Source organism: Apodemus sylvaticus, chromosome 6 (genome assembly GCF_947179515.1).
Source record: "Apodemus sylvaticus chromosome 6, mApoSyl1.1, whole genome shotgun sequence".
Taxonomy (NCBI): Eukaryota; Metazoa; Chordata; class Mammalia; order Rodentia; family Muridae; genus Apodemus; species Apodemus sylvaticus.
This window is the reverse complement of record NC_067477.1, coordinates 88,547-113,693: the sequence shown is the minus strand read 5'-3', so window position 1 is coordinate 113,693 and position 25,147 is coordinate 88,547. Positions and strand designations below refer to the sequence as shown.

The 25,147-nt window shown below is 36.4% G+C and overlaps 1 protein-coding gene and 1 non-coding gene across 3 annotated transcripts in view; one reads left to right on the top strand and one right to left on the bottom strand.

Annotated features, from left to right (window-relative positions):
* Window positions 1-4,947: 4,947 nt before the first annotated feature.
* LOC127688101 (U6 spliceosomal RNA) lies at window positions 4,948-5,052 on the bottom strand. The gene has a single exon (XR_007978556.1). It is a non-coding gene; the product is annotated as a U6 spliceosomal RNA (small nuclear RNA).
* A 12,437-nt stretch (window positions 5,053-17,489) lies between these two features.
* Tmem196 (transmembrane protein 196) overlaps window positions 17,490-25,147 on the top strand; it is a 65,795-nt gene continuing 58,137 nt past the window's right edge. Inside the window, exon 1 of one of the 2 annotated variants that reach the window (XM_052186670.1) lies at window positions 17,490-17,636. In XM_052186670.1, coding sequence (XP_052042630.1) covers window positions 17,490-17,636 — 147 coding nt within the window. Of the gene's footprint in view, window positions 17,655-25,147 lie in introns of both variants that reach the window. The other variant, XM_052186669.1, reaches the window with a different exon arrangement.

Sequence of the window (25,147 nt, the reverse complement as noted above, 5' to 3'; positions counted from 1 at the left end):
AATGGTGGTCTCACCTCCAAACCCAGGAGTCAAAGCCAAAGTTTCCCACTATTAATGTGTGTGTTTAGATGTGTGATTTAAGCTTTATTAATGTTTATTTTATAAATGTGGTTATTCTTACATTTGGGGCATCTGTGGTCAGAATTGAAACATCATCTTGGTGGATTTTTTCCTTTGATAAGTATGAAATGTTCTTCGAGATGTATTTGATTTCTTTTGGTTGAAAGTCTATTTAATTAGATATTAGACTGGCTATTACAGCTTCCTTCTTGTGTTCATTTGCTTGGAAAACCTTTCTCCATCCCTTTATTCAGAGATAATGTCTATCTTTGTTTCTGAGGTGTGTTTCTTGTATGTAGTAGAATGAGGGATTCTTTTTTCACAATTATTCTGCTAGCCTGTATAAATTGAGTCCATTGGTACTGACAGATATTAATGACCAATAAATGTTAATTCGTATTATTTTGATGTTGGTGATGAGTGTGTGTGTGTGTGTGTGTGTGTGTGTGTGTGTGTGTCTTTTCTTCCCTTTCTTTTGTTATTCAGGTGTGGAGTTATTTATTTCCTATGTTTTATTGGGTGTAGTTAGCCTCCTTAGGTTGGAGTTTTTCTTCTAGTATCTTCTGTAGGGCTGGATTTGTGGATAGGTATTATTTAATTTTGCTTTGTTATGGAATATCTTGTTTTCTGCATCCATTGTGACTGAAATTTTTCTGGATATAGTACTCTGGGCTGCCATCTGTGGTCTCTGCAAGATATTCTCAAGCCCTTCTGGCTTAGTCTCTATTCAGAAGTCAGGTATAATTCTGATAAGTCTGCCTTTATGTTGCTTGACCTCTTTCCCCTACAGCTTTTAATATTCTGTCTTTGTCTCATATATTTAGTGTTTTGATTATTATGTGGTGGGAGGACCTATTTTGAGGTCTTTTTCTCGTGTTTCATGTATGTTGGTACACTAGGGCCTGCTGTGGTAGGATCCCTATTTTCCAGCAGAGATGTATTTTTCTGGTTTTAATTGGCTGTGATTTTACTCTGGTATCTAGGCATCTGGGATTGGAAAGACTGTAATTTTAGGAGCTGATTGTTCCTTGGATTCACTTGCCCTCTCTGGTTCTGAGTGTGGTGACTGTGTTTTGCCTGGCAGAAAATTCATGGGATCCTGATAGGTGTGATCCCTGGGGGTTCTTGGTATAATGTGTTTCTAGGTTTTAAGAGCTTACACTCAGGAATGGGGATGGAGGAGAGGAGGACTGAGATGGTTTATAGGAGGGAGGAAAGCAGGTATTGCACCAGGTTCTTCTTAGTGCCCTAGAAATAGCGGTAGAAAGTGGGACGAGGCCATGGCAGAAGGTCTGCTACAGAGCTAAGGATGGGTCTGAAGGATTGGACTTGGTGACACAGAGAAATGGGTGACACTTTGCTTTTTATCACTGGCAGGAGGGCCTTTGAGTGCTAAGGGAGTGTCTGATGGAGTTGGAGCTGGGATAAAACAAGGAGTGAGAGGAGAGAAGATAGGAGGGAAAAATCAATGTGATCTACTAGATATGGGGGAAGGAAGGGAAGAGAGACCTCAGAAAATTCTTTAGAGCTAAGGTAAGACTGTGGGGACTTGATTTGGAAGATATGAGGGAAAGATGAAGAATTACAGTTAGCTTACCTGCTTCCCTGGGTTGAATCATGAATCATTTTTGCATTCTAAGAACATGTTTCCAGAGTCTGAGCTCACATGTAACTCACATTCCCACTAAGATGTGATGTGTGTAGGTGGGAATGCTACTTAGAACTGTTCAGACTAGATTAGTTTTCATCAAAATTGTGTGTTATATTATTGTGGCTATAAAAAGTGGAAGAAAATACTAATTTTATTTATTTCTCAGTGTAAAATACATGATCAGAATATATGCTGTTTCTTTTTATTTTCGAGAACTGCAGTAAGTATGTTGGTAGGACAGAATGGACTTTCTTTGAAATCTGTCAGACTTTGTTAATTCAACCCCAAGTATCTGAGCTGATAGAGTTGGAGCCTATTAGTGGAGGAGTAGACACTGCATTACTATATTTTCTAATTCTCTTTAAGGGAAAGCAATTTATATTCTTTAAATCCATAAAAATTTCTCATTAAAAATCATGGAGAAGTGGAAAGAGGAATGGAATGAGGAACAGTCAGAGGGCAAACCCAGATGAGGATAATGACTGGACTGTAAAAAAAAGATTAAATAATAATAATAATAATAACATTCTAAACATATAGTTAGTTTTCTACTTTCTGAGAAAATACTTTATAAATAGAAATACTTTATACAATTTTTACAAATTACATGGATTTTTATTTTATTTTATTTTGTATTTTGTATTGGTTATTTTATTTATTTACATTTCAAATGTTATCCCCCTTCCCAGTTTCCCCTCCTTAAGCCTCCTATCCTACCCCATCTTCCCTCTGTTTCTATGAGGGTGTTCCCCCACCCAACCACCCACTCCCACCTCATCGCCCTAGATTCCCCTATGCTGGGGCATCAGACCTTCACAGGACCAAGGGCCTCCCCTCTCACTGATGCCAGATAAGGCCAATATGTGCATATATGCTACATATGCAACTGGAGCCATGGGTCCCTCCATGTGTGTTCTTTGGTTGATGGTTTAGTCCCTGGGAGCTCAGGGTGGGGGGTCTGGTAAGTCGATAGGGTTGATAATGGGGTTGACAATAGCTGAAATACTCAAAAAAGGGGAGCGAGAACCTGTAGAAACCATATAGAGAAGTTAGACACTGCCTCTGGTTGAGGGATGGGGCCACACACCCTTCTCAAAAATTTTAACCCAGAATTGCTTCTATCTAAAGGAAGTACAGGGACAAAGAGTGGATCAGAGACTGAAGAAAAAACCATCCAGAGACTGCCTTACCTGGGGATTCATCCCATATGCAGCCACGAAACTCAGTCACTACTTCTGATGCCAAGAAGTGCTTGCTGACAGTAATGGCTGTCTATGTTTGCAAACAACCATCAGACAGAGCACAGGAACCCCAATGGAGAAGTTAGGGGAAGGACTAAAGAAGCTGAAGGGGTTTGTAACCCCATAGGAAGAACAACAATACGATATAATTTTAATTCCCCAAAGTCAATATATATTGAGCTAAATTTTAACATAATGCTCTCTGGAGCTATTGAGATTTCATCATCAACATCAAATAACCCCAGTCTACCTGACTGTATGGATTTCTGTTTCTGTCATATGATTTTTTATAATTAAAGATTGGTACAGTGACAGGCAGGTGAATCAATGGAATAGGATTGAAGATCCAGAAATGAACTCACACACCTAAGGCCACTTGATCCTCGACAAAGGAGCTGAAAACATCCAGTGGAAAAAAAGATAGCCTTTTCAACAAATGGGGCTGGTTCAACTGGAGGTCAGCATGCAGAAGAATGCAAATTGATCCATCCTTATCTCCTTGTACTAAGCTCAACTCCAAATGGATCAAGGACCTCCACATAAAGCCAGACACTCTGAAGCTAATAGAAAAGAAACTGGGAAAGACCCTGGAGGACATTGGTACAGGGGGAAAGTTCCTGAACAGAATACCAATCGCGTATGCTCTAAGATCAAGAATTGACAAATGGGACCTCATAAAATTACAAAGTTTCTGTAAGGCAAAGGACACTATCAAAAGGACAAAACAGCAACCAACAAATTGGGAAAAGATCTTCACCAACTCTACATCAGATAGAGGGCTAATATCCAATATATACAAAGAACTCAAGAAGTTAGTCCCCAGAAAGCCAAATAACCCTATTAAAAAATGGGGTACAGAGCTAAACAAAGAATTTTCACCTGAAGATCTTTGGATGGCTGAGAAGCATCTTAAAAAATGCTCAACTTCAGTAGTCATTAGGGAAATGCAAATCAAAACAACCCTGAGATTTCACCTTACACCAGTCAGAATGGCTAAGATTAAAAATTCAGGAGACAGCAGGTGTTGGCAAGGATGTGGAGAAAGAGGAATACTCCTCCACTGCTGGTGGGGTTGCAAATTGGTATAACCACTCTAGAAATCAGTCTGGTGGTTCCTCAGAAAACTGGGCACCTCACTTCCAGAGGACCCTGCTATACCACTCCTGGGCATATACCCAGAGGATTCCCCAGCAGGGAATAAGGATACATGCTCTACTATGTTCATAGCAGCCCTGTTTATAATAGCCAGAACCTTGAAAGAACCCAGGTATTCCTCAACGGAAGAATGGTTGCAAAAAAAATGTGGTATATCTACACAATGGAGTACTAGTCAGCCATTAGAAACAATGAATTCATGAAATTCTTAGACAAATGGATGGAGCTGGAGAACATCATACTAAGTAACCCAGTCTCAAAAGATTAATCATACTATGCACTCACTAATAAGTGGATAGTAGCCTAGAAAATTGGAATACCCAAAACATAATCCACACATCAAGTGATGTACAAGAAGAACGGAGGAGTGGCCTGGTTCTGGAAAGACTCAATGTAGCAGTATAGGGTAAAACCAGAACAGGGAAGTGGGAAGGGGTGGATGGGAGAACAGGGGGAGGGAAGAGGGCTTATGGGACTTTCGGGGAGTGGGGGGGGGGCAGAAAAGGGGAAATCATTCGAAATGCAAATAAAAAATATATCAAATAAAAAAATTCATACAAATATATTTTTACAATTGAAACAATCTTTATTTTGCTACCAGTGAAACAATCGATGCCAAAGTAATTATCATTGCATGTTTAAGACATTACATCATATCATTGCATCTCTGTGACAATATGGAAAACTAGATATTGCTATGACATCAAATATGCCTGAAGGTTTAGTTCAGTGGTACAATAGTTGCCTAAGATAAAAAAGGACCTGGGTTCAATCTTATCACTTCCTCTGATACCCTACAAAAGAAATTAATCCTGAAATTAATTCACTAACAGAAAATTAAAAACTATGGAATGCTTAATGAATTTGTGTTTTGTCCTTTTTGCATGGGCCCTGCTAATCTCCATATCATTCTGATTTTTCTGTGTATGCTGCTGAAGGAAACATTACTTAATAAAATTAAGTATTATTACATAAAATTGAAATATACACAAAGTATAAAGGTAAAAAAAAACCCAAAGCATTACTAAAAGCACTGATGAAATTATTGTATAGTTCATTTCAGAATCCTTTATATACATTTTCAAAGAGAATTGTGACAATTTGGTTTACTTATTTGAATTAAACTATCCATAGACTTCAAAAAAAACCTTTGAAAATTGATGATTTTAATATTTAAATATTATCTAAAAATTACTCTTAATTTTACCATTATCCCTTAATTGAGAAGTAATACTGATTTTAATTTTTCCTAAGAATAATATTGTAATAAATAGTCTTCTATGCAAAATTATCTGTGTCATCAACCTGTGAGAAAATTCAAAAGTTGAATTACTGACTCAAAAATGATCATTTTAATAGCTTAGGTAAAATTATCGCTAAATATATTTTTGACATGCCTGTTTACCCTCATAGTATTTATAATAATTGCTACTTTATTTTTTCCTAAAGATGTTAATTTTCATCTTAGAATATATATTTCTGGTGCAATGGAGTACTAATTCATTGTAGTGTTTGTTTACTATTAGTTTAAAATTTTTAAATTGTAATTCTATTTGTTATTATACTTAATGTATGAAAATTACCTATTCATTACACTGTGGAATTTTCTGAAGTATTATTTCCTTTCTTATTTTCAGCTACTGATGTATAAAAATAAAACTCATAAATACATAACTTTTTCAAACTATTATCCTCCTTTTGCTTTTTGTTTTTAAATGACAATGTCTTTAAATAATCATGGGTTTTTTTTAATTAGATTCAGTAAACAAAGTCCAAATGAATAATGTCTACAATAGTGATAAATGAATGAACCTGCCCTTGAATTACAAGAAAGTCAACTGTACAAATACAAGACTGAGGAACAATACAGTACACAAAAAGGTAAAAAAATTCCACTCCAGGATGTCCATTGACTAAAAACTCAGAAGGGAAACAATGGCTCAGAGCATGTCCCAAAATGAAAGCAATTCCAATAAATAGCATTTAGAGAAATGTAAGGTAATACAGGTAAGTATCTTCTAATGGATGGTACTAATCAGAACTCTTAAAATTTATTCAGTTATTCTGTATTTATTTATGAGATATTTACTTTAGAGGCAAATAGCACTAGGGACACACTAAGACTTGGGACTATCTTATTTATCTCCTCAGATTTGAAATTTTCATCTATGAATGCTAGACATATATATTATTTTAAATTGCTGAATAGTTATTATACATAAAATAGTTTGGTACACTTGTTCTCTGTTATACATAAATCTTAGAAAACTGGGTTGAATTCATGAATACAAGATGTTAGCTTAATATTTAGACGTTTTATTAATTCAGGGTATTCACTGCCATTCAAAACATGAAAAGGTCAGACACGTGGCAGAAAGGATTTAAACATGAGGAAATTCTAAGAAGAAAGGTATGCCCAACCCCTTTAGCTCTAGTGTTTTATGTTAATCTACTTTTCTCTTTGATTGATGTAACTTAATAGCTTGTTCTCATCAATTTCTTTCTCTTGTAGATAATTATGTAAATGATTGCTCAGTTATCTAAAGTACATAATGGAGACAATTGTTAAATATTTCAACACTAATTTTAAAGTGGTCATGGGAGTATCAGAAATGTTAAAGGGATGTGAAAATCATCTTCCTTTAGCTATAAGACTTGTGCAAAGCTCATCATTTCAATGAGCCTTTATAGCCAGATTTTTGATTCTCATTAAGATAGAAAATGCATAGCTTGGCAGTGGTAGTGCATGTCTTTAATCCTAGGATTTGGGAAGCAGAGGAAAGAGTATCTCTATGATTTTGTGGCCAGCCTGGACTACAGAGAAAGAGTACACAGAGACCCTGTTCAAAAATAAAAGCAAAAGAGAGAAAAGAAAAAAGATGGAAAATGTAGAAATATAATGCTTGTTAAACAGACTTCTAAAGTTTGCTTAATAGTTTGAGCTAATCTTTTGCCTTTTATTTTTATTTTGTACATATATTTTATGTTTGTTGATTGTTTTTCCCATTTGCTCATCGATTGACTGTCAAAAATTATCAAATACAACTATATAGTTTTATGTTTCTGTTTTTAATTCTGTAATTTCCTTCACATGCCTGAAGTTCTGTTATTAGGAATGTACACATCAACATCTAGCTATTGAGGTTCACCTGACAGAGTTCATGTCTTATAATTATAGCTCATGTCCATAAACTACTATGGCAAAAGAAAGAGACTTGTTAAACAAAATTTATTATCTGGAAATATGAAGATCAGAATCATGGGAGCAGCACAAGTGGATCTTCTTTTAGAATCAGTGTTATCTATTAGGTAACTGAGCATGGGAACATTGACTTGTCAAAATGTGTTCTGATGCTAACCAAGAGGTTATTAGCAAGATTGGTCCTTCGTTCATTGTTGGATTGAGGGTGCTAATTTCTTGGTGACTGATGGTTGGAACCCACCTTCGATTCCCAGTCTTGTGAACATCCCCAACATAAAAGCTTACTTTTAAAAGCATGCAAAGAAGAGTAGAGTTGCAGCAACCTAGTCATGAAAGGAAATCACATCACTTTGCCCTGTTCTATTAGTTAAAAATCCATCAACATATCCAGTCCATGCTAACTAGGTGGCTACTACACAGGGTTTTAATTCTGAGAGGCAGACATCATTGAAAGGAAGGGTCAAGAGAAAGCAACTGCCATCCACCTGATGAGCTAATCATTTGCCTTTTATTTTACCAATGTCTGTCTATAGGAACAATTTAGTTTGTGATTATATTTTACCTATTGATAACATAATCATTGTTTCCTTTCCATTCACTTTTAACATTTACATTTTTATTTTAATTGTTTATTTTGCATAAACATATAATTGAGCCTTTCTCTCTAATTATTCTTTTTAATAATTTATGCTGATTATTTGTAATGTCTATTTCATCATTTTAATAAATTTAATGTAGTTATTAATATCATTGCATACCCAGGACTGCAATCCAGAGGTGTTTCAGTGAGACAATGTTTACTGTGCAAGAATAAGGACTTTAGGTCAGATCTCCAGCATGCATATCAAGGCTGTGTATGTCAGTGCATGTCTGCAATACCTGCACCAGGATTAGCATGACAAGTGGAGATAGACAGATCAAATGGACTCACTGGCACCCTCTCTAGCTGAAATGACAAGCTCCAGGTTCAGTGAGAAACGCTGTTACAAAAATCAAAATGTGGAGCTTTAGAGAAAGACACTGAATGTTGACTTCTAACATTCACATGCACTTAAATGCTCCCCCAACCACTACCACACTACCACACTACCACACCACCACACACAGAGATATCACCACCACCACATAGGCACTATGCAAAACCACCACCACATAGGAACTATACAATAGCCGCACCAACACACGGGCACTGTGCAACATCACCACATAGGTACTAAGCAACACCACCACCACATAGGAACAAACTATACAACAGCGCCACCATCACACAGGCACTATACAGCAGCACCACACATAGGTACTATTACTTAGCACCAGACACTATACATCAGCACCAACACTCAGGTACTGTTCATCACCACACAGCAACTATACACCAGTACCACCACACAGGTTGACTTTCTTTTTTTTTTTTTAATGAGCCTACCTCTGAAGCCCTTGTGATATACTCTTTTTTAATTTTCAATATCATATTTTTAACTTTGTAATTTTTATTTGATTTTATTGGAGAATTTCTATCTCCTGCTATAATTTCTCATTTCTCTACTGAAATATTCATTTTTACTGGGAAAAATGGTATACTTCATCAATGAGAGTTGTAACTACTGATTCTAAAAGCTGATTTATTTTATAGTTAGATTCTTGATGTGTTTTCCTCTTTTGAGTACACTGTTAAATTGTGTTGCTTCTTCAATCATTCTTCAATGTCTACATTGTACATTGTAAGTTGTGATAACCTTTGATTCTGTTTTCTCTGATAACCATATTTTCTCTTTTAACTATTAATATTTCTGATTGTACTTAGAATACCCAAGATATAATTCATAGACCAAATGAAGTTCAAAAAGAAGAAAGAACAAAATATGGATACTCTTGGTCCTTCTTAGAAGGGGAGAACAAAATACCCACAGGAGGAGATACAGAAACAAAATGTTGAGCAGACTGAGGAAAAGGCCATCCAGAAACTGCCCCACCTAAGGATCCATCCCATGTACAGTTACCATACCCAGACACTATTGTGGATGCCAACAAGTACTTGCTGACAGGAGCCTGATATAGCTGTTACCTGGGAGGCTCTGCCAGTACATGACAAATACAGAGGAGGACACTCTCAGACAACCATTGAACTGAGCACAGGGTCCCCAATGGAGGAGTTAGAGAAAGGATCCAAGGAACTGAAGTGGTTTGCAACATCATAGGAGGAACAACAATATGAACAACCCAGTACCCCCAGAGCTCCCAGAAACTAAACCATCAACCAAAGAGCACACATGGAGGGACCCATGGCTCCAGATGCATATGCAGCAGAGGATGGCCTTGTTGGACATCAAAAGGAGGAGAGGCCCTTGGTCCTGAGAAGGCTAGATGCCCCAGTATAGGGGAATTCCAGGACAGGGAAGTGGGAGTGGGTGGACTGGTGAGCAGGGGGAGGGGGATGGGTTAGGGGGTTTTCTGGGAGAAACCAGAAAAAGGGGACAACATTTGGAATGTAAATAAAGAATATTTCTAATAAAAAATATTTCTAATTGTGTTAGAACTCTAAACACTGTTGTAGGAATGCTCTGGGTTCAATTCATATCCTTAAGACTTTTTCACACTCTGCCTTCTATATGTTATTTGACCTTTTTCCCTTATTGCTTTTAATATTCTTTCTTTGTTTAGTGCATTTGGTGTTTTGGTTATTATATGACGGGAGGTATTTCTGTTCTGATCCAGTCTGTTTGGAGTTCTGAAGGCTTCTTGTATGTTCATGGGCATCTCTCTCTTTAGGTTAGGGAAGTTTTCTTCCATAATTTTGTTGAAGATAGTTGCTGGCCTTTCAAGTTGTAAATCTTCACTCTCATCTATGCCTATAATCCTTAGGTTTGGTCTTCTCATTGTGTCCTGGATTTCCTGGATGTTTTGTGTTACAAGCTTTTTGCATTTTGCATTTTCTTTGACTGTTGAGTCAATGTTTTCCATGGCATCTTCAGCATTCGAGGTTCTTTCTTTTATCTCTTGTATTCTGTTGCTGATGTATCTATGACTCCTGAATTCTTTCCAATGTTTTCTATCTCCAGAGATGTCTCACGTTTCAATTTCTTTATTGTTTCTACTTCCATTTTTAGATTTTGGATAGTTTTTTCAGTTCCTTCACTTGTTTGTTTATTTTTTCTGAAATTCTTTAAGGAATTTTTGTGTTTCCTCTTTAAGGGCTTCTACCTATTGACCCATGTTCTCCTGTGTTTCTTTTAGGGATTTTTGTGATTCCTCTTTAAGGGCTTCTGCATGTTGACCCATGTCCTCACATAATTCCCTGTGGAATTTTTGTGTTGCTTCTTTAAGGTGTTCTACCTGTTGATCCATATTGTCTTGTATTTCTTTAAGGGATTTTTGTGTTTCCTCTTTAACGGCTTCAACTTGTTGACCCATGTTCTCCTGTATTTCTTTAAGGGATTTTTGTGTTTCCTCTTTAACGGCTTCAACATGTTGACCCATGTTCTCCTGTATTTCTTTAAGGGAGTTATTTATGTCCTTTTTGAAGTCCTCCATCGGCATCATGAGATGTGATTTTAAACCCAGCTCTTGCTTTTCTGATGTGATGGAGTATCCAGGATTTGCTGTTGTGGGAGAACTGGGTTCTGATGGTACCATGTTGCCTTGGTTTCTGTTGGTAAAGATCTTGCATTTGCCTTTGGCTATCTAGTTATCTCTGGTGTTAGCTGATCTTGCTCTCTCTTACTTCTCTGTCCTGCAGGCCTGTGTTTTGTTACTCCTGGAATTCCCTTTCTCTCAAATGCCCTGCATACAGCTGATTCTTCAGGAAGTATCAGGAGATGGGATCTTCCCTGTGGCAAACTTGGCAAGAGTCGAATGCCCTGCAGGCTACTAGTTCTCAGATGTTCTGCTGCTACCGGTTCTCAAAAACCCTGCTGCTGCTAGTTCTCTAGAAAGTATCAAGAAGTAGAATCTTCCCTGTGGCAGAAGTGGCCCAGGTCTACCACATCCACAGAACAGGGTGGTGGCGGAGGAGTAGGGCAAGTCATTTCGTTATTACTAAGACTTTTTCTTTCAGTGACTTCTAATTAGAGTAATCAGAACACCTAAGTAATTATGATTATAGATATGGGTGGGATCGATGGCTCCATCTTGTTCCTTCTGTTTACTTTTCTTTTCTTCTTTTAAGTAAATATAATAAAGCTTAATATTAATTGCTCTTTGACTTCTTTTCTATGCTGCTTTTTATCATTGTTGCTTAGTAGTTAATCTAGGCTAAAGCTTATAATCACACTTCTAAATTATTGAAACTACTTCCACCAGGATATGTGTGAGTGTGTGTGTGTGTGTGTGTGTGTGTGTGTGTGTGTAATATCTTGACTCACAGAAATCTGGGTTCATTCTAGTATTAAAATAGCTATAGTATACTTTGGCTTTCTCATATTTTTATTTGAACACATACCATAAACTACAAAATATATTGTTTTTTTTTCTTTTAAAATATTGTAACTGAAAAGGGGTATTGTTTCCACATGTATAACCGTTTTTACAATGCTCAACAATTCCTTTAGAAAATCTGTTTCTCTTATTTTATTACATGTTTCTAGGTAAAGAATTTGTACATTTAGTTTTGGCTGATATTTAAACTTTATCAATGTAGTATATTCGATTTGCCATCTTTCTGTAATAGTTTTAGTATTAGAGGAAATAGTTTCAGTATTAGAATTTTGCCTTTATTTTCCTTATAATCTGCCCCCTTTCTCTGCTTCTTTTAAAGTTTTAATATTTATTTCTGGCTTCTAGCAATTTGGTTGACCTATCCCCTGGTGTGTTTATCCTACCCTGCCTTTCCTATTTGAGGTTAATTAAGCTCTTTAGACCTAAAAGCTTATAGACCTCAACAAATTTTGGAGAGGAGAGATTGGCTATTACCACTTCATAATTTTTATGTAACATTATAGATTTGTATCTTCCAATTATACTCTATGAATTTAGGAAGAAATTCAAGGATTACTTATGTAGAGTTATAGAACGTCTCCATCACACTCCTGATCTCCAAGACTCAGCCCTAAAAATGTTGGCCAGCTCAATGGATTAGTCATCTTATAATCAGCAATTAGTCATCTGACATTGAACCATAAATTGCATGGCTTAAACAACTCCTTAAAATTCTTCAAGCTAAGAAGTCTAAGCTTAATGTGTGGTGAATATCTCTCACTAGTTTGAAGATAGTTGTCTTGTTCTTGTATCCCTTGGTAGTTCTTGACTGTATAAGAAATCAGGCTAAACAAGACATAAGGAGCAAGTCAGTATGTAATGTTCCTTCATGTTTTCGGCTTCAAATTCTGAAAGTGAGCTATTTTCAAAAAGTCTTTCTTTCCTTTGTAAAGGTATTAATTCCTTCAGAGAGGATGTACCCGCATGAGCATTCTAAACCTAATTGTTCACTAAAAGCCATGACTACCAATACTATCCCTCTGGGGGTTAAGGTTGTGACACATGAATCTTGGAGCAATATTTTGCTCCCAGAACTCTGTTATTTAGTTGCTAAATTATGTAAGGTCACCCTTTTCTGTCTGGTACCACTCTGGCTATAAGATTATTAAATGCCCATGACATAAAACTAGGATGAAAAACCTTGTTTCTTTTCTGCCTGGCTAATAGTCCTTTGCTAAATGCTGTGCTGTATCTGGAAATTTTCAAAACAGTGGATGTGTTTTGGACACAGTGAATGAGTTAATACAGTTCCATTCTACCTAATAACTAGGTGTAAGAGAACACATATGCTTTATTAAAATAGAAATCAGTTTATATAATAAGTTGATAATAAACAGGTGATACTTTAGCTATAAATGAAAATGCAAGAGCAACACAGTAATATATTGTATTTTCTCCAAGTAATAAACACAAACACTAAAGATACTTCTCAGTAGCATTGTCACTAAAAGACAATAAAAGGCAAAAAATAAGTTCTGGTTCCACTGCATCTGCTTGTTAGTGTAAAATCAAAAGAAAATTCAAGCTTTTTCTATTTGGCAAATTCATTATAATACAGTCTTTTCTAACTGCATTAACATGGGTATCAAAATATTAAGTAAACTTTTATTACTTCACAACCAGCAAGTGACTTAAAATAATTTTATGTTTCTTTCCTTAATTCTTTCAGCTACTTTGACCATTCTGTTTAGTGCTTGTACCATCATAAATGTAATCATTATCAAAAGTGACCCTTTAAATTTTCAGGAACTATTCTAGTTTTCTTCTCTGTCACTGTGATAAAGACACTGACCAAAAGCAACTTGGAATAAAATGGTTTGTTTGGCTTATAGGTTACAGTCCATCACAAAGGTAAGCCAATGCAGGAACTAAAGGAAGGAACCTAGGGGCAGAATCTGAATCAGAGAACATGGAAAAACATTACTTATGGGGTTGCTCTCCATGTTTTGTTCAGAATTCCCACAATGTGCTAGGACCTTCCACATAAATCACTAATCAAGAAAATGCCCCCACAATCTATGCCTACAGGCCAGCCTGATGAAGGGAACTCTTCTTTTGAGTAATTCTCTAATGTTTCTAGCTTGTTGACACAGAGTTTGTGTTAATTAGGGACTTTGTAGTAACACCCTACATTAGTAACTACCATTATCATTTTGCCAACATGTATCATTACATTAAGTGGGAGTGAATATTGGTCAATTTTCTGTGATAATAACAAGTTATCTAAGTGAATCCAACTTTTAAAAGAAGGGGTTTATTTCATCTCATGGTTCCATGGTTAGTTGGCCATGCAGCTTTTTAGGCTGTGGTGAGGTGGAACATTTTAGTAGCTAGAACATGCAGAGTGACCTGCTTACCTTGTGGTAGCCAGAACAAGGGGAAGAAAAGAAAAAGAATGGATGAGAGCCCAACAGTCCACTCAAAACCATATCCCTAAAGACCTAAGTTCTTTCATGTCCAGAGACAGGCTGAGGAGTAAACTTTTACACAATGAGGTTTTGGGGTCATGATTCGTAACATAGATGAAGTGATTTGTTTACCAATTTCTAGGTGTTTCTTTAACAAAATATTAAAATGTCTATAATATGTAAAAATAAGTATATAAAGCACTAATAACTTTTGAATACTTATTTACAACTTTAAGATCCTTAAAGGGAAAGACCATTAAGAATTATTAATTAAGGAGATTTAGAATTATTTTGAGGTTACCTGTACATTCATTTGTATCATACACAAGACAGCAGGTAGCAAGCTTGCATTTTGCTCTTATTAAATATTTAGAAGTGTTGAGCCATTTCAATGGAGTAATACTTTTGATTGTACTGTGATGCAAGAAAAAATAAATCCTGGATTGTAAATGCACTGGAGTTTAGATAGAAAGGATTTTATATGAATTCTCTTGGTTTTTAGCTTAATATTATAATTGTTTTTCTGACATTATTTTGAAAGATAATGATAAGAATAACAATTTTTTCAGCCTGAACTCTTTTTTGTTCTTGATTTTTGTAAGTATAAAGAAATTTTTAGAAGTATTTGGGATCACTTTAGGAAACTCTTTACATTGTTTAAAAATGTGTGTAAAATATACTTTTTGCCAAAAAAAAAAAAAGGCAGTTGTAATATTGGTAGTTGAAACAGGACAATTAATTTCTCCTGCAAGTAATGACTTTTTTAATATGTCACTCCTGAAATATTTGGTTGATCTTAATTCATCTATAGTTACTCATAGATTTAATCTGTACTTGTTTAATTGTGATTTTCAGAAGTTTTATGTTTTATACAAGTGATCCAGAATCAATCAAGGGTGGTTATATTTGGACATATGACTAGAGTTTTAGATACTGAAGTAACTGGTTTCAAATGATGATCTTTGTCAGAAATGAACAACCAAACTCAATAGATGATATTTTTCTTTGTTCCTTTAAAACTCCTATATGGTTAACATCAAGAGAGTGTTCAATATAATTCTCTCCCAGGGTAATTCTTTTTCACAGAAAACTGCACTAATACCATGTTTCCTTCCTCCAAAAGAATAAAAAGTAGAAAGACAAAACAAAGTGGCTAAATTAAAACCACAAATGAGGCAGCATAAATGTCTCATTTCTGTTTAGGCTGACTTATATAATATTTAAATATCACATATTGTTTTGTTAAATCCACAAACTGCTTGAGAAATTCTGGAAACTAGTTATCTGAGGGGAAAGGTTTTGAGAAGTGGAAAAGAACATCACTAATTATCAATCAACATCACTTATGTAAGTTGTGCTCCAAATATCACAATATCTGGAAATTCCTTAACATTTAATATCTTGCAATCTTTTTATTTTTGTTCTCAAGTTTTAAAACTTTTAAAAAAAAGCATATTATAAAGAAAGAAAAGAGAGTGTCGAAGTTAAGCTATGAAGCATGTTTTGCATCAAATACTTAAAGGTGAAACCTACACTCCTGGGGCAAAATTGGGTTCAAGATCCTCAACATTGGATCTTGAACAGAAAAAAATGTATTATGCAATCCCAAAGGGATTTGTCTGTATGTGGGCAGAGGCAAAGATGCCCTTATATTGTGTTCCCCTTTATATTTCCCTTCAACCTATCCCTAACGGAAGAATCAGTTCTTGGAAAAGATGGTTGATGGATCCATACCTCAGATCTCATCCCTCTTCATCCAGAATATTTTCAGTAGAACACCTCGAGATGTTTCCTGGGCAGGGGGTCGGAGGAGAGAGAACAGTAAAATACAACTCTGAGGCATGCGTAGCAGTTCCACTATATCTAGACTATGAAACTTTATCATAGAGAGCAACAAAATTACACAATCTACACTTGAGTCCCTGCCATAATGATTCAGAAAAATTGAAGATGGTCAAAATCAGTTATGTACTAGATCAAACTGTTTCCATTTTTAAGTAATGCTTGTTCTGCTGTAGTACTTAAGTATGTATATCTCAACTGAAATGAGATAAATAGCACAGGGTCTCTGTCACGCTGCTTCTGACTATGCTTCTCAGGATGTGTGGGTGTGTGGCTAGCAAGGAAAATATGACTCCAGCAGACAGCTTCTTCCCTCTGGGATAGGAAGGTACAAGGTAATGATAGCAGAGTGGACCCTCTCTCTCTTAAAGAGCAGGCTCCAGTATGGGCTCACTGATATAGGTGACTCCTTCAATGAGGGTCCCCTCAGATCTTTGTATAATCAGGGGTCTGGTCTATTTCAGTGCACTTGGCTTTCCTTTTTTCTCTGCCCCTGAAGCAGAGAAAAGTACATTAAAGGAAAGTTTTGCGTAGAATGAGCCCATATTGATATAGGGACCAGGCATAGCTGCCCCTCCTGGCTGAGGCAGAAACCTAAGAGGAACTGAGTAGAGGAGAAGTAAGGAGTTTAGGATCCTGGGGTTGAGTCCAGGGGCGGACTGAATCAGGGGTCAACTAAGAGTATTGGTCCTAGACCCACAAATAAATACATCAGGATTCTCCCTCCTCCGTTAGCCTCCTAAATCCCAATGAGGTCATAGCGATGAGAGAGAATCAGATGGGGGGGGCGGGGGGGGGGGGAGGACGACAATGAGAAAAAAACCCAGACGGAAAGAGGCCATCAGACAAGGTCGCTTTTTCTGGCGACAGAGCAAGTGCTAGGAATGTGGTGCTGAATACCATTCACCCGCTCTGCCTGGAGACCTAGGGACTCACAGAAGCACTTCGCGCAGACAGTAAAACAAAGGAGGGAAGGCGAGAGGACAGGCGGAGAGGAGTTGTGAGCAGCTCCCCTTTATCACTAGGAAATCAAGCTCGGTTCCTCCGCCAGGAAGGAGAAGAGAGCCTGGGAGGTGCGGAAGGCTCCTGGGAGCGCAGAGCAGAGACAAGGCAGAACTCCTGACTGCGCCTCCGACACTGACAAGGCTTCAGATCCAGGTTCCACTCTCCAGAGACTGGCTCCTCGGTGCAAGCTTCTGGACTCCCACCCATCGCCCGCGGTCTCTGTGAACGCGCCACGAGCTGGATCAGCTTTCTTCTCTGGCCTGGCCACGGAATTGGTTTTCTGGTTCTGGAAAATCCAGACCTTTGTGGATAATGTTTTGCTGGTGAAGAAAGAAAAGTTTGAGGAACTGGACTGTGGTAGGGGGCAGAAAGGGCTGAGGAGGACTTTGGAAGAAAGAAGGTAGATGATCAGCTTCCATCTCTGAGCTGGAAGGAATGATGACCCAAGGAGAATGTGTACCAGCGGCCAGATCATTGGGAGCCTTTTGGTGCTCTCTGTGCTGGAGATAGGGCTGGGGGTGTCCAGCGTGGCCGTGGGGGCTGTCAGCTTCAGCCTGGCTCTCCGAGAGCACCCGCCGCAGCTCGGAGACTCGTCCCCGGTATGGAGCGGGGTGTGTGTACGTTGAGCCATTTCACTCTCTTTACCTCTTTTCGGGAATGGTCAGTGTGTGTGCCTTAGTCACTGTCTCCTGGGGAAACAATATTATAATACTCCTCTGCCTGTAGGTTCCAGTTGACAAGCTCTGCTGGTTTATATTGTCTTTTTATGTATTGGGATAGCTTTTTTCCTCTTCACTGGGCGTATAACTAAAATGAATGGCTTTATTTAAACTTGAGGGGAGGGTCAGTCTGAGGATTCTGCAAGACTGACCAGTGTTAGTCTTTACAGGGTTACACCTCACAAGGGCAAACTTAAATGCTGTTTGTGTCTTTTACTGAAAATGTTGCATCATTTTATTGTATGAAGAGCAAGCAGAGGGTAGTTATCTGTTTATATGTGGGCAGTATGCTCAAGGTGCACGGATGCAACAGTGATATGACCAAAATGGAAAGTGAGCTGAGCCTCTGAAAGGTCTGAGGAGGAGTAAGCATCGTCCCAGAAAGCACTGCTTTGAATTTGCCTTGCTACCTTTCTCATACTCACTTCTGAATATTCTGTTGTGAATTCAAGGCCACCAGTTAAACAAACAGCAGTAAGGAATGTAATGCCATCCTAATTGTAGAAGAACTCACTTTAAAGTGTGTTTATCTACTCAGAAAACAGTGTCATCCCCCCCCCCCAGCCTCCCAGGTCAGGGGCAGACCTAACATGTTGTTTGGTCATGTAGGAAGAATTGCAAGAAAGCAGGCCTTTTGCTGCCACCAAAATCAATAAAATAACTACCTGATAATGAAAAGGTGCTCTCTCTCTCTCTCTCTCTCTCTCTCTCTCTCTCTCTCTCTCTCTGTGTGTGTGTGTGTGTGTGTGTGTGTGTGTGTGTGTGTGTGTGTCCTCCTCCTCCTCCTCCTCCTCCTCCTCCTCTTCCTTCCTTTCCCTCTCCTCCTAGCTCCTCACAGCTGCCATGCCCATCTAGGTCTCTAGCTTTATTGTATTTCCTGCGTAATTCATTAGGAAGCTGTTCTGTTATTGAAAATCTATACTGTGTTTAACAATCATGATTTCATCACTAAATTACTAAGAGAAGGACCATTTAGGAATTTAAGAAAATCCATTCCAAAGTCATTCATGAAAGGTGTTCCAGCCCTTTGAGTGCCATGAAATTATACCTTGGATAATTTGCTTTTGTACTTGTATTTCAGGTATGATACATGTTTATAGATTACACAAAAGACAAAAAGGAAAAGAATAATTCTAGCATTGAATTCCCCCTAGAAATCTTTTTCTATAAGTTTGTATCAACCCACATTAACTGTATTGTTCATTATGGAAATATTGCCCATGTAAATATAACTTTGAGTTTGAAAGAATAAGGGATGCACCTTAAATTCCACATCTAATGTGTGGTTATAAATATTTTGAGAATTGTGATTATTGTTATTAATAAAATTTCTAGTGGCCAACTGTCAAAATAAAGTACAACACAAACATTTTTTTTAAATTAGGTGAAATATTATCTGATGGTTCAAGAAAAAAATATGCCTCATGTCTCCCCATTCATTAAACACAAGAAATTGAGTGAGTTAAGGTAAACTACCTCTAAATAATATATTAAAATCATTTTAAGATATTTTAAATGTTAGCTTATTTTTTAAACAAAATTAATATTTCCCCTTCCAAACAGGATATTATATAAATGAGGGAATATATGCACAAATGCAAAAAATGTTTGAATCAGCTCAAAGAAAGATCAGCTATATTGATATAGTCATTACTATAAACAATGATTTCTACTTTAATTAGTTTTTTACAGTAAGCTCAATTCACTAAGACTCTTGGGAGAATAGTTTTTGAAAACTGTAATATGGTTTTTTTGAAAACTGAATACTGTAATACGGGAGAGAAGAGGGCTTATGGGACTTTCGGGGAGTGGGGGGCCAGAAAAGGGGAAATCATTTGAAATGTAAATAAATTATATCGAATTAAAAAAAATTTTAAAAAAGGAAAAAAATAATATAGAAAAAAAGAAATGTAAATAAAGCAAATGTCTAATAAAAAAAGAAAAAAACAAAGCTAGCTTTGACTACAGAGGGAATTCTAGGACAGCCAGGACTACACAGAGAAACCCTGGCTCAAAAATTTTACCTCATCAAATTTGTTCATTTTATTTGTTTATTCATTTGTTCTTATTCTTAAAACACTCATTCTTTCTCTGGGAATAAATACATTTATCACTTTTTTTCATTTAAAAAAAAAAGAAAACTATAATACGGTTTTGCAAAAAAAAAAAAAAGAAAGAAAGGATTCAGTCAACTGAATTAATTATTTTGAAACTGAATTGTTCAAATAATTACTCACTTTTTAAAGTCCAAGTCATAAGAAAAAATACATTTGTAAAGAAATAAATTGCCAGCTTGAATAATCATGTTTTTTGAAATATAAAGTGGCTAAACAAATTATTGAAATGGTTTCAAGTTCTTTTGTGGTATATTTTTTGGACTATCTTTTCATTTCTTCTCTGGTAAATCCATATACCCAATATTTCTAGAGAGTTCAACATGTGAATGGCATTTTAATAGTTACTACAGAAACTATAAAATATTAGTCAGAATACAGTCTTCAGAGAGGTATCACCCAACCAAAAAAAAAAAAAAAGCAGATCACAAGAATTTAGAATTGATGGAAGTAAGAGGAAAGTTGGCATGGACAATACTAATGACCTTGAAGGTTTCTTGGAGTTGAAATCAATATATCACAGTGTTGTTATCTCATGAGGTAAGGTCTTAAGCCAAATTAACTGCATATAAATCTCAGACCTACCATTGACTAGTCAGGGGACTAACAATTTCCCCCAAGGAAGGATTGAGACATTTATCAATTAATGAATAATGAACAGTCTCTTGGAAAAGTGCATTGCACCATAAACATAAAGTAAATGTGAGCAGCTAGTCTTGACACCCAAGATTTCAGAGAGGGGTATAAGAATTGAGAACCTCTGGGGCAGTGTGGATGAAGGCAATGGACTAGGATGGAATGAAATATAAAAACTCCTTTGTTTTTACAAGGTTTAAGTGTATGAACAGAAGGACAGAAAGAGTGATGGTGGCAAGACTATGACATGCTGTGTGTCAAGCTTAAGCAATAGATTTTTGTCAAGTTTCCAACAATTATCATCTTAATTCTCCAAGAAGACTCTTAAGACTCCATGAAGATAAACAGAGAAGCTCAGTTGAAAAATCTTTCATTTTTCTGGCAATTTATCAATAAATGTCTGTATTTTATGAATACAAATGAGGTATACAAAAATTAACCTGTCATAATGTACAGAGTCTAAATAAGACTGTGTTTTGATTAGTGTATGAAGTTTTACTTCAAATCATTAATATCATTATGACAGCTTTCTGAATTAAGTTTACAGTCAGTAGAAATAAAGGCTGTACTGTAGACAATTATTTTTTATTGAGAAGGACTAAAATCATAAGTGTTTTATCTAGGACAAGTACATGGAAATTTTAGGGAGCTATATGATTATTTGGCCTCAAGGTTGCTAATTTTTGATGACTTTAAATGATGTAATACTTGGCTAAAGTGCTTTGTGTATGTAGCATACATGCTTACAGAGATGATTTTCAGGCACTATTTGATAATTAGAAAAAGAATATTCTATAGTCAATCCTAAAAACAAGCACAATTAGAAGGACAAGATCCTTTAATTTCATTTCACAGGGAAAGAAGGGTATATATTTCCACAGCTATTTTGTTCTTCCTTGACATTTCCTTATAGCTAAGAAATTCATAATTAAGCCAAAAAACATGAATGCATGACTGCATGGTGACCATAAGTGAACCATTGAGAAAAGTCAGCCATGTGAGGCAGAATCAATTTGAAATATTTTTTGAATGGAGTTAATTAACATGGTTGTGTTTCCAAGTGGATGTGTGAATCACTAACCTCAGCCAACAAAGCATCCTTGACAATGGGGATGGGATTCAGTAGCATGGAGGTCACTGAATCACTAACTCTATGTTGTTTGTCTAGCTTGGTTTTTAGAAGTCTGGAGATTCCGATGGTGGCATTCAGAATACTATTGGAATTGTATTTGATTGGCCTCGGGCTATAATTCTAATCAACTTTATCTGACATTCATATTTGACTCCTTAAATTGTCCATGCCTGGTTCTCCCACATGTAAACTACAAGGCAATCTTTTTAAATTTTTAATATTTTCCTTATGTAAATTACTTAAAGTTTGAGTAAGTTTATCTCTTATTCTACTAAAGTATACTCAGGGTTATATTATAACTTTATCTACTTAATATCTTTGATATTTTTCCCTGAGATAAGATGTATAGTATAATCAACACACATACCTATTCTGTAGACTTTTAGTTCACCATTTCAGCAACTCAGTCAAGTATAAGACTTTTTACACTTTATTTCAGAGGGGAGGTGCATTATGCAAGTGATAATTGCTTCAGTATATTAGTTTTAATATTTAAATATGTCATGATTGATGAAAAACAAAGTAACTTTTTAAATTTTTTTATTCGATATATTTTTTATTTACATTTCAAATGATTTCCCCTTTTCTAGACCCCCACTCCCCAAAAGTCCCATCAGCCCCCTTCCCTCCCCCTGTTTTCCCACCCAACCCTTCCCACTTCCCTGTTCTAGTTTTGCCCTATACTGCTTCACTGAGTCTTTCCAGAACAAGGGGCCACTCCTCTGTTCTTCTAGTACCTCATTTGATGTGTGGATTATGTTTTGGGTATTCCAGTTTTCTAGGTTAACACCCACTTATTAGTGAGTGCATACCATGATTCATCTTTTGAGTCTGGGTTACCTCACTTAGTATGATGTTCTCCAGCTCCATCCATTTGTCTAAGAATTTCATGAATTAATTGTTTCTAATGGCTGAATAGTACTCCATTGTGTATATATACCACATTTTTTGCATCCACTCTTCTGTTGAGGGATACCTGGGTTCTTTCCAGCTTCTGGCAATTATAAATAGGGCTGCTATGAACATAGTGGAACATGTATCCTTATTACATGCTGGGGAATCCTCTGGGTATATGCCCAGGAGTGGTGTAGCAGGATATCTTCTGGAAGTGAGGTGCCCAGTTTTCGGGGGAACCGCCAGACTGATTTCCAGAGTGGTTGTACCAATTTGCAACCCCACCAGCAGTGGAGGAGTGTTCCTCTTTCTCCACATCCTCGCCAACATCTGCTGTCTCCTGAATTTTTAATCTTAGCCATTTTGACTGGTGTAAGGTGAAATCTCAGGGTTGTTTTGATTTGCATTTCCCTAATAACTAATGAAGTTGAGCATTTTTTAAGATGCTTCTCCGCCATCCGAAGTTCTTCAGGTGAAAATTCTTTGTTTAACTCTGTACTCCATTTTTTAATAGGGTTATTTGGTTTTCTGGAGACTACCTTCTTGAGTTCTTTATATATATATTGGATATTAGCCCTCTATCTGATGTAGGGTTGGTGAAGATCTTTTCCCAATTTGTTGGTTGCCGATTTGCCCTTTTGATGGTGTTTGCCCTTTGCCTTACATAAACTTTGTAATTTTATGAGGTCCCATTTGTCAATTCTTGATCTTAGAGCATAAGCTATTGGTGTTCTGTTCAGGAACTTTCCCCCTGTACTGATGTCCTCAAGGGTCTTCCCCAGTTTCTTTTCTATTAGCTTCAGAGTGTCTGGCTTTATGTGGAGGTCCTTGATCCATTTGGAGTTGAGCTTAGTACAAGGAGACAAGGATGGATCAATTCCCATTCCTCTGCATGCTGACCTCCAGTTGAACCAGCCCCATTTGTTGAAAAGGCTATCTTTTTTCCATTGGATGTTTTCCGCCCACAAAGTAACATTTTAAACTTCTTAGTTACTTTAAATGTACACAACTTGAAGCTGAGTCTAACCAATTATTTTTCTAAAGTGACAAAATTTTCTATCAGGCAATGTAAATCCCTTCCCTATCCTCAGATAAAATTCAAAATATTTTATCTATGTTCCTTTAAATTAATTTTAATTATGTAAGTTATCATGAAAACATTTCTTAGATGATGATTTAAAGAATACCAAAGTTCTTCGTACATCTCATTAATCATCACTATCTAATTAAAACCTCAGAGACATTTCTCTTTGAATAATAGCTGTGTTTTGGAAATAGAACCCAGTGTGAAAAAGGTTCTAGGTGTAATGATGACTGTCCATGAATTATGACAAAACCCAGGCAGAGAATCTTATGTGAATCAAATTCTCATTTTCAAATATGATTAAGTATTTACTGATATTAGGAAACACGAAAGTTAAAATATTATAATTTATAATGGATGCATTATTCAAGAACCACATCATGCCTCAAAAGAAACAAAAGCATGTGTTGTAGGAACAATTTTGGGCATTTTGGTTTCTCTAAAAATACAAAAATATTGTATGTTTTGTTTTCACCCTAGGTGTGGGGAAATAGGGCTGCTTCAGATTGTCCACAGCAGCTGACTATGATTTGCTTCATGCTCTGGTTGGGTTGTGATTTGTCCAGCTGCAAATAGTTTCTGCAATTGTGTGATATTTGGAATTCTGGGGACTTTTCAGAGGGTATATAAATATTAGGGCTCCATGAGACATGGTGGTTGTTGGTAGTTTGTTGGTTGTCATCGTTTGGTGTTTATCATGGTTTGTTAATTAGTCATGGGTCATGGGCAAAGAAGAAACAAGAAGAAGAAAATTAGATATCTCCTGACAGCAATGATCAAACTTGCCTCCAAGGATCTCAATGCCTCTAATCAGCAGGAAGTAGGGCTAAGGATAATATTGCCCTCTTTGTCCTTCATCCTTTTTTCTCTCCTAGCTAATGTTAGTGGGTTGAAAGAAAGGAAAAGGAATGAAGAATGGTGAAAGAAAAAGGAATCCAGAAAATAGCCAAAATCCAGTTACAATGTCTCACTTTTAATACTAAGTGATAATGGGATGATGGAATGAAATGGTGTTTGGCCATTATGTTATGGAATGTTCTTAAATCTAAATACTTATTTGTGAGTATTGGTATCTGTTAGAGTTTCCATCCATGATTGATTCAAAGGTGTAATGGTGCCTTAACGTCTTTGTTAGGATCATTAAGGAATTTAAATATTTATTATTAATTTGCTTGATAAAAACATGATCTAAACATAATCAAGCTATTAATTTGCATGCTTTTAATTAAAATTGTTGAGTATATTTTTTTTAGAGACTCAGTTATGTCAGTCTATTCAATGTGCATTTCAACTACAACCAGGAAATAAAAATTTTTCAATATGATCTTTATAAGAAAATTCTATTCACAGAGAGGAGGCATGCCCCAACTATTAATCACAAATGTTTTTTTTTTCCTCCTCCAAAGAGTTATCATGTATTTTTTAGTATGTATATATACATATGCACACACAACAAGCATAAACACAACCAAAGGTGGAGACACTTAGCACTTTAATATCTAATATTATATCAAAAATGTCTTTCCAATTA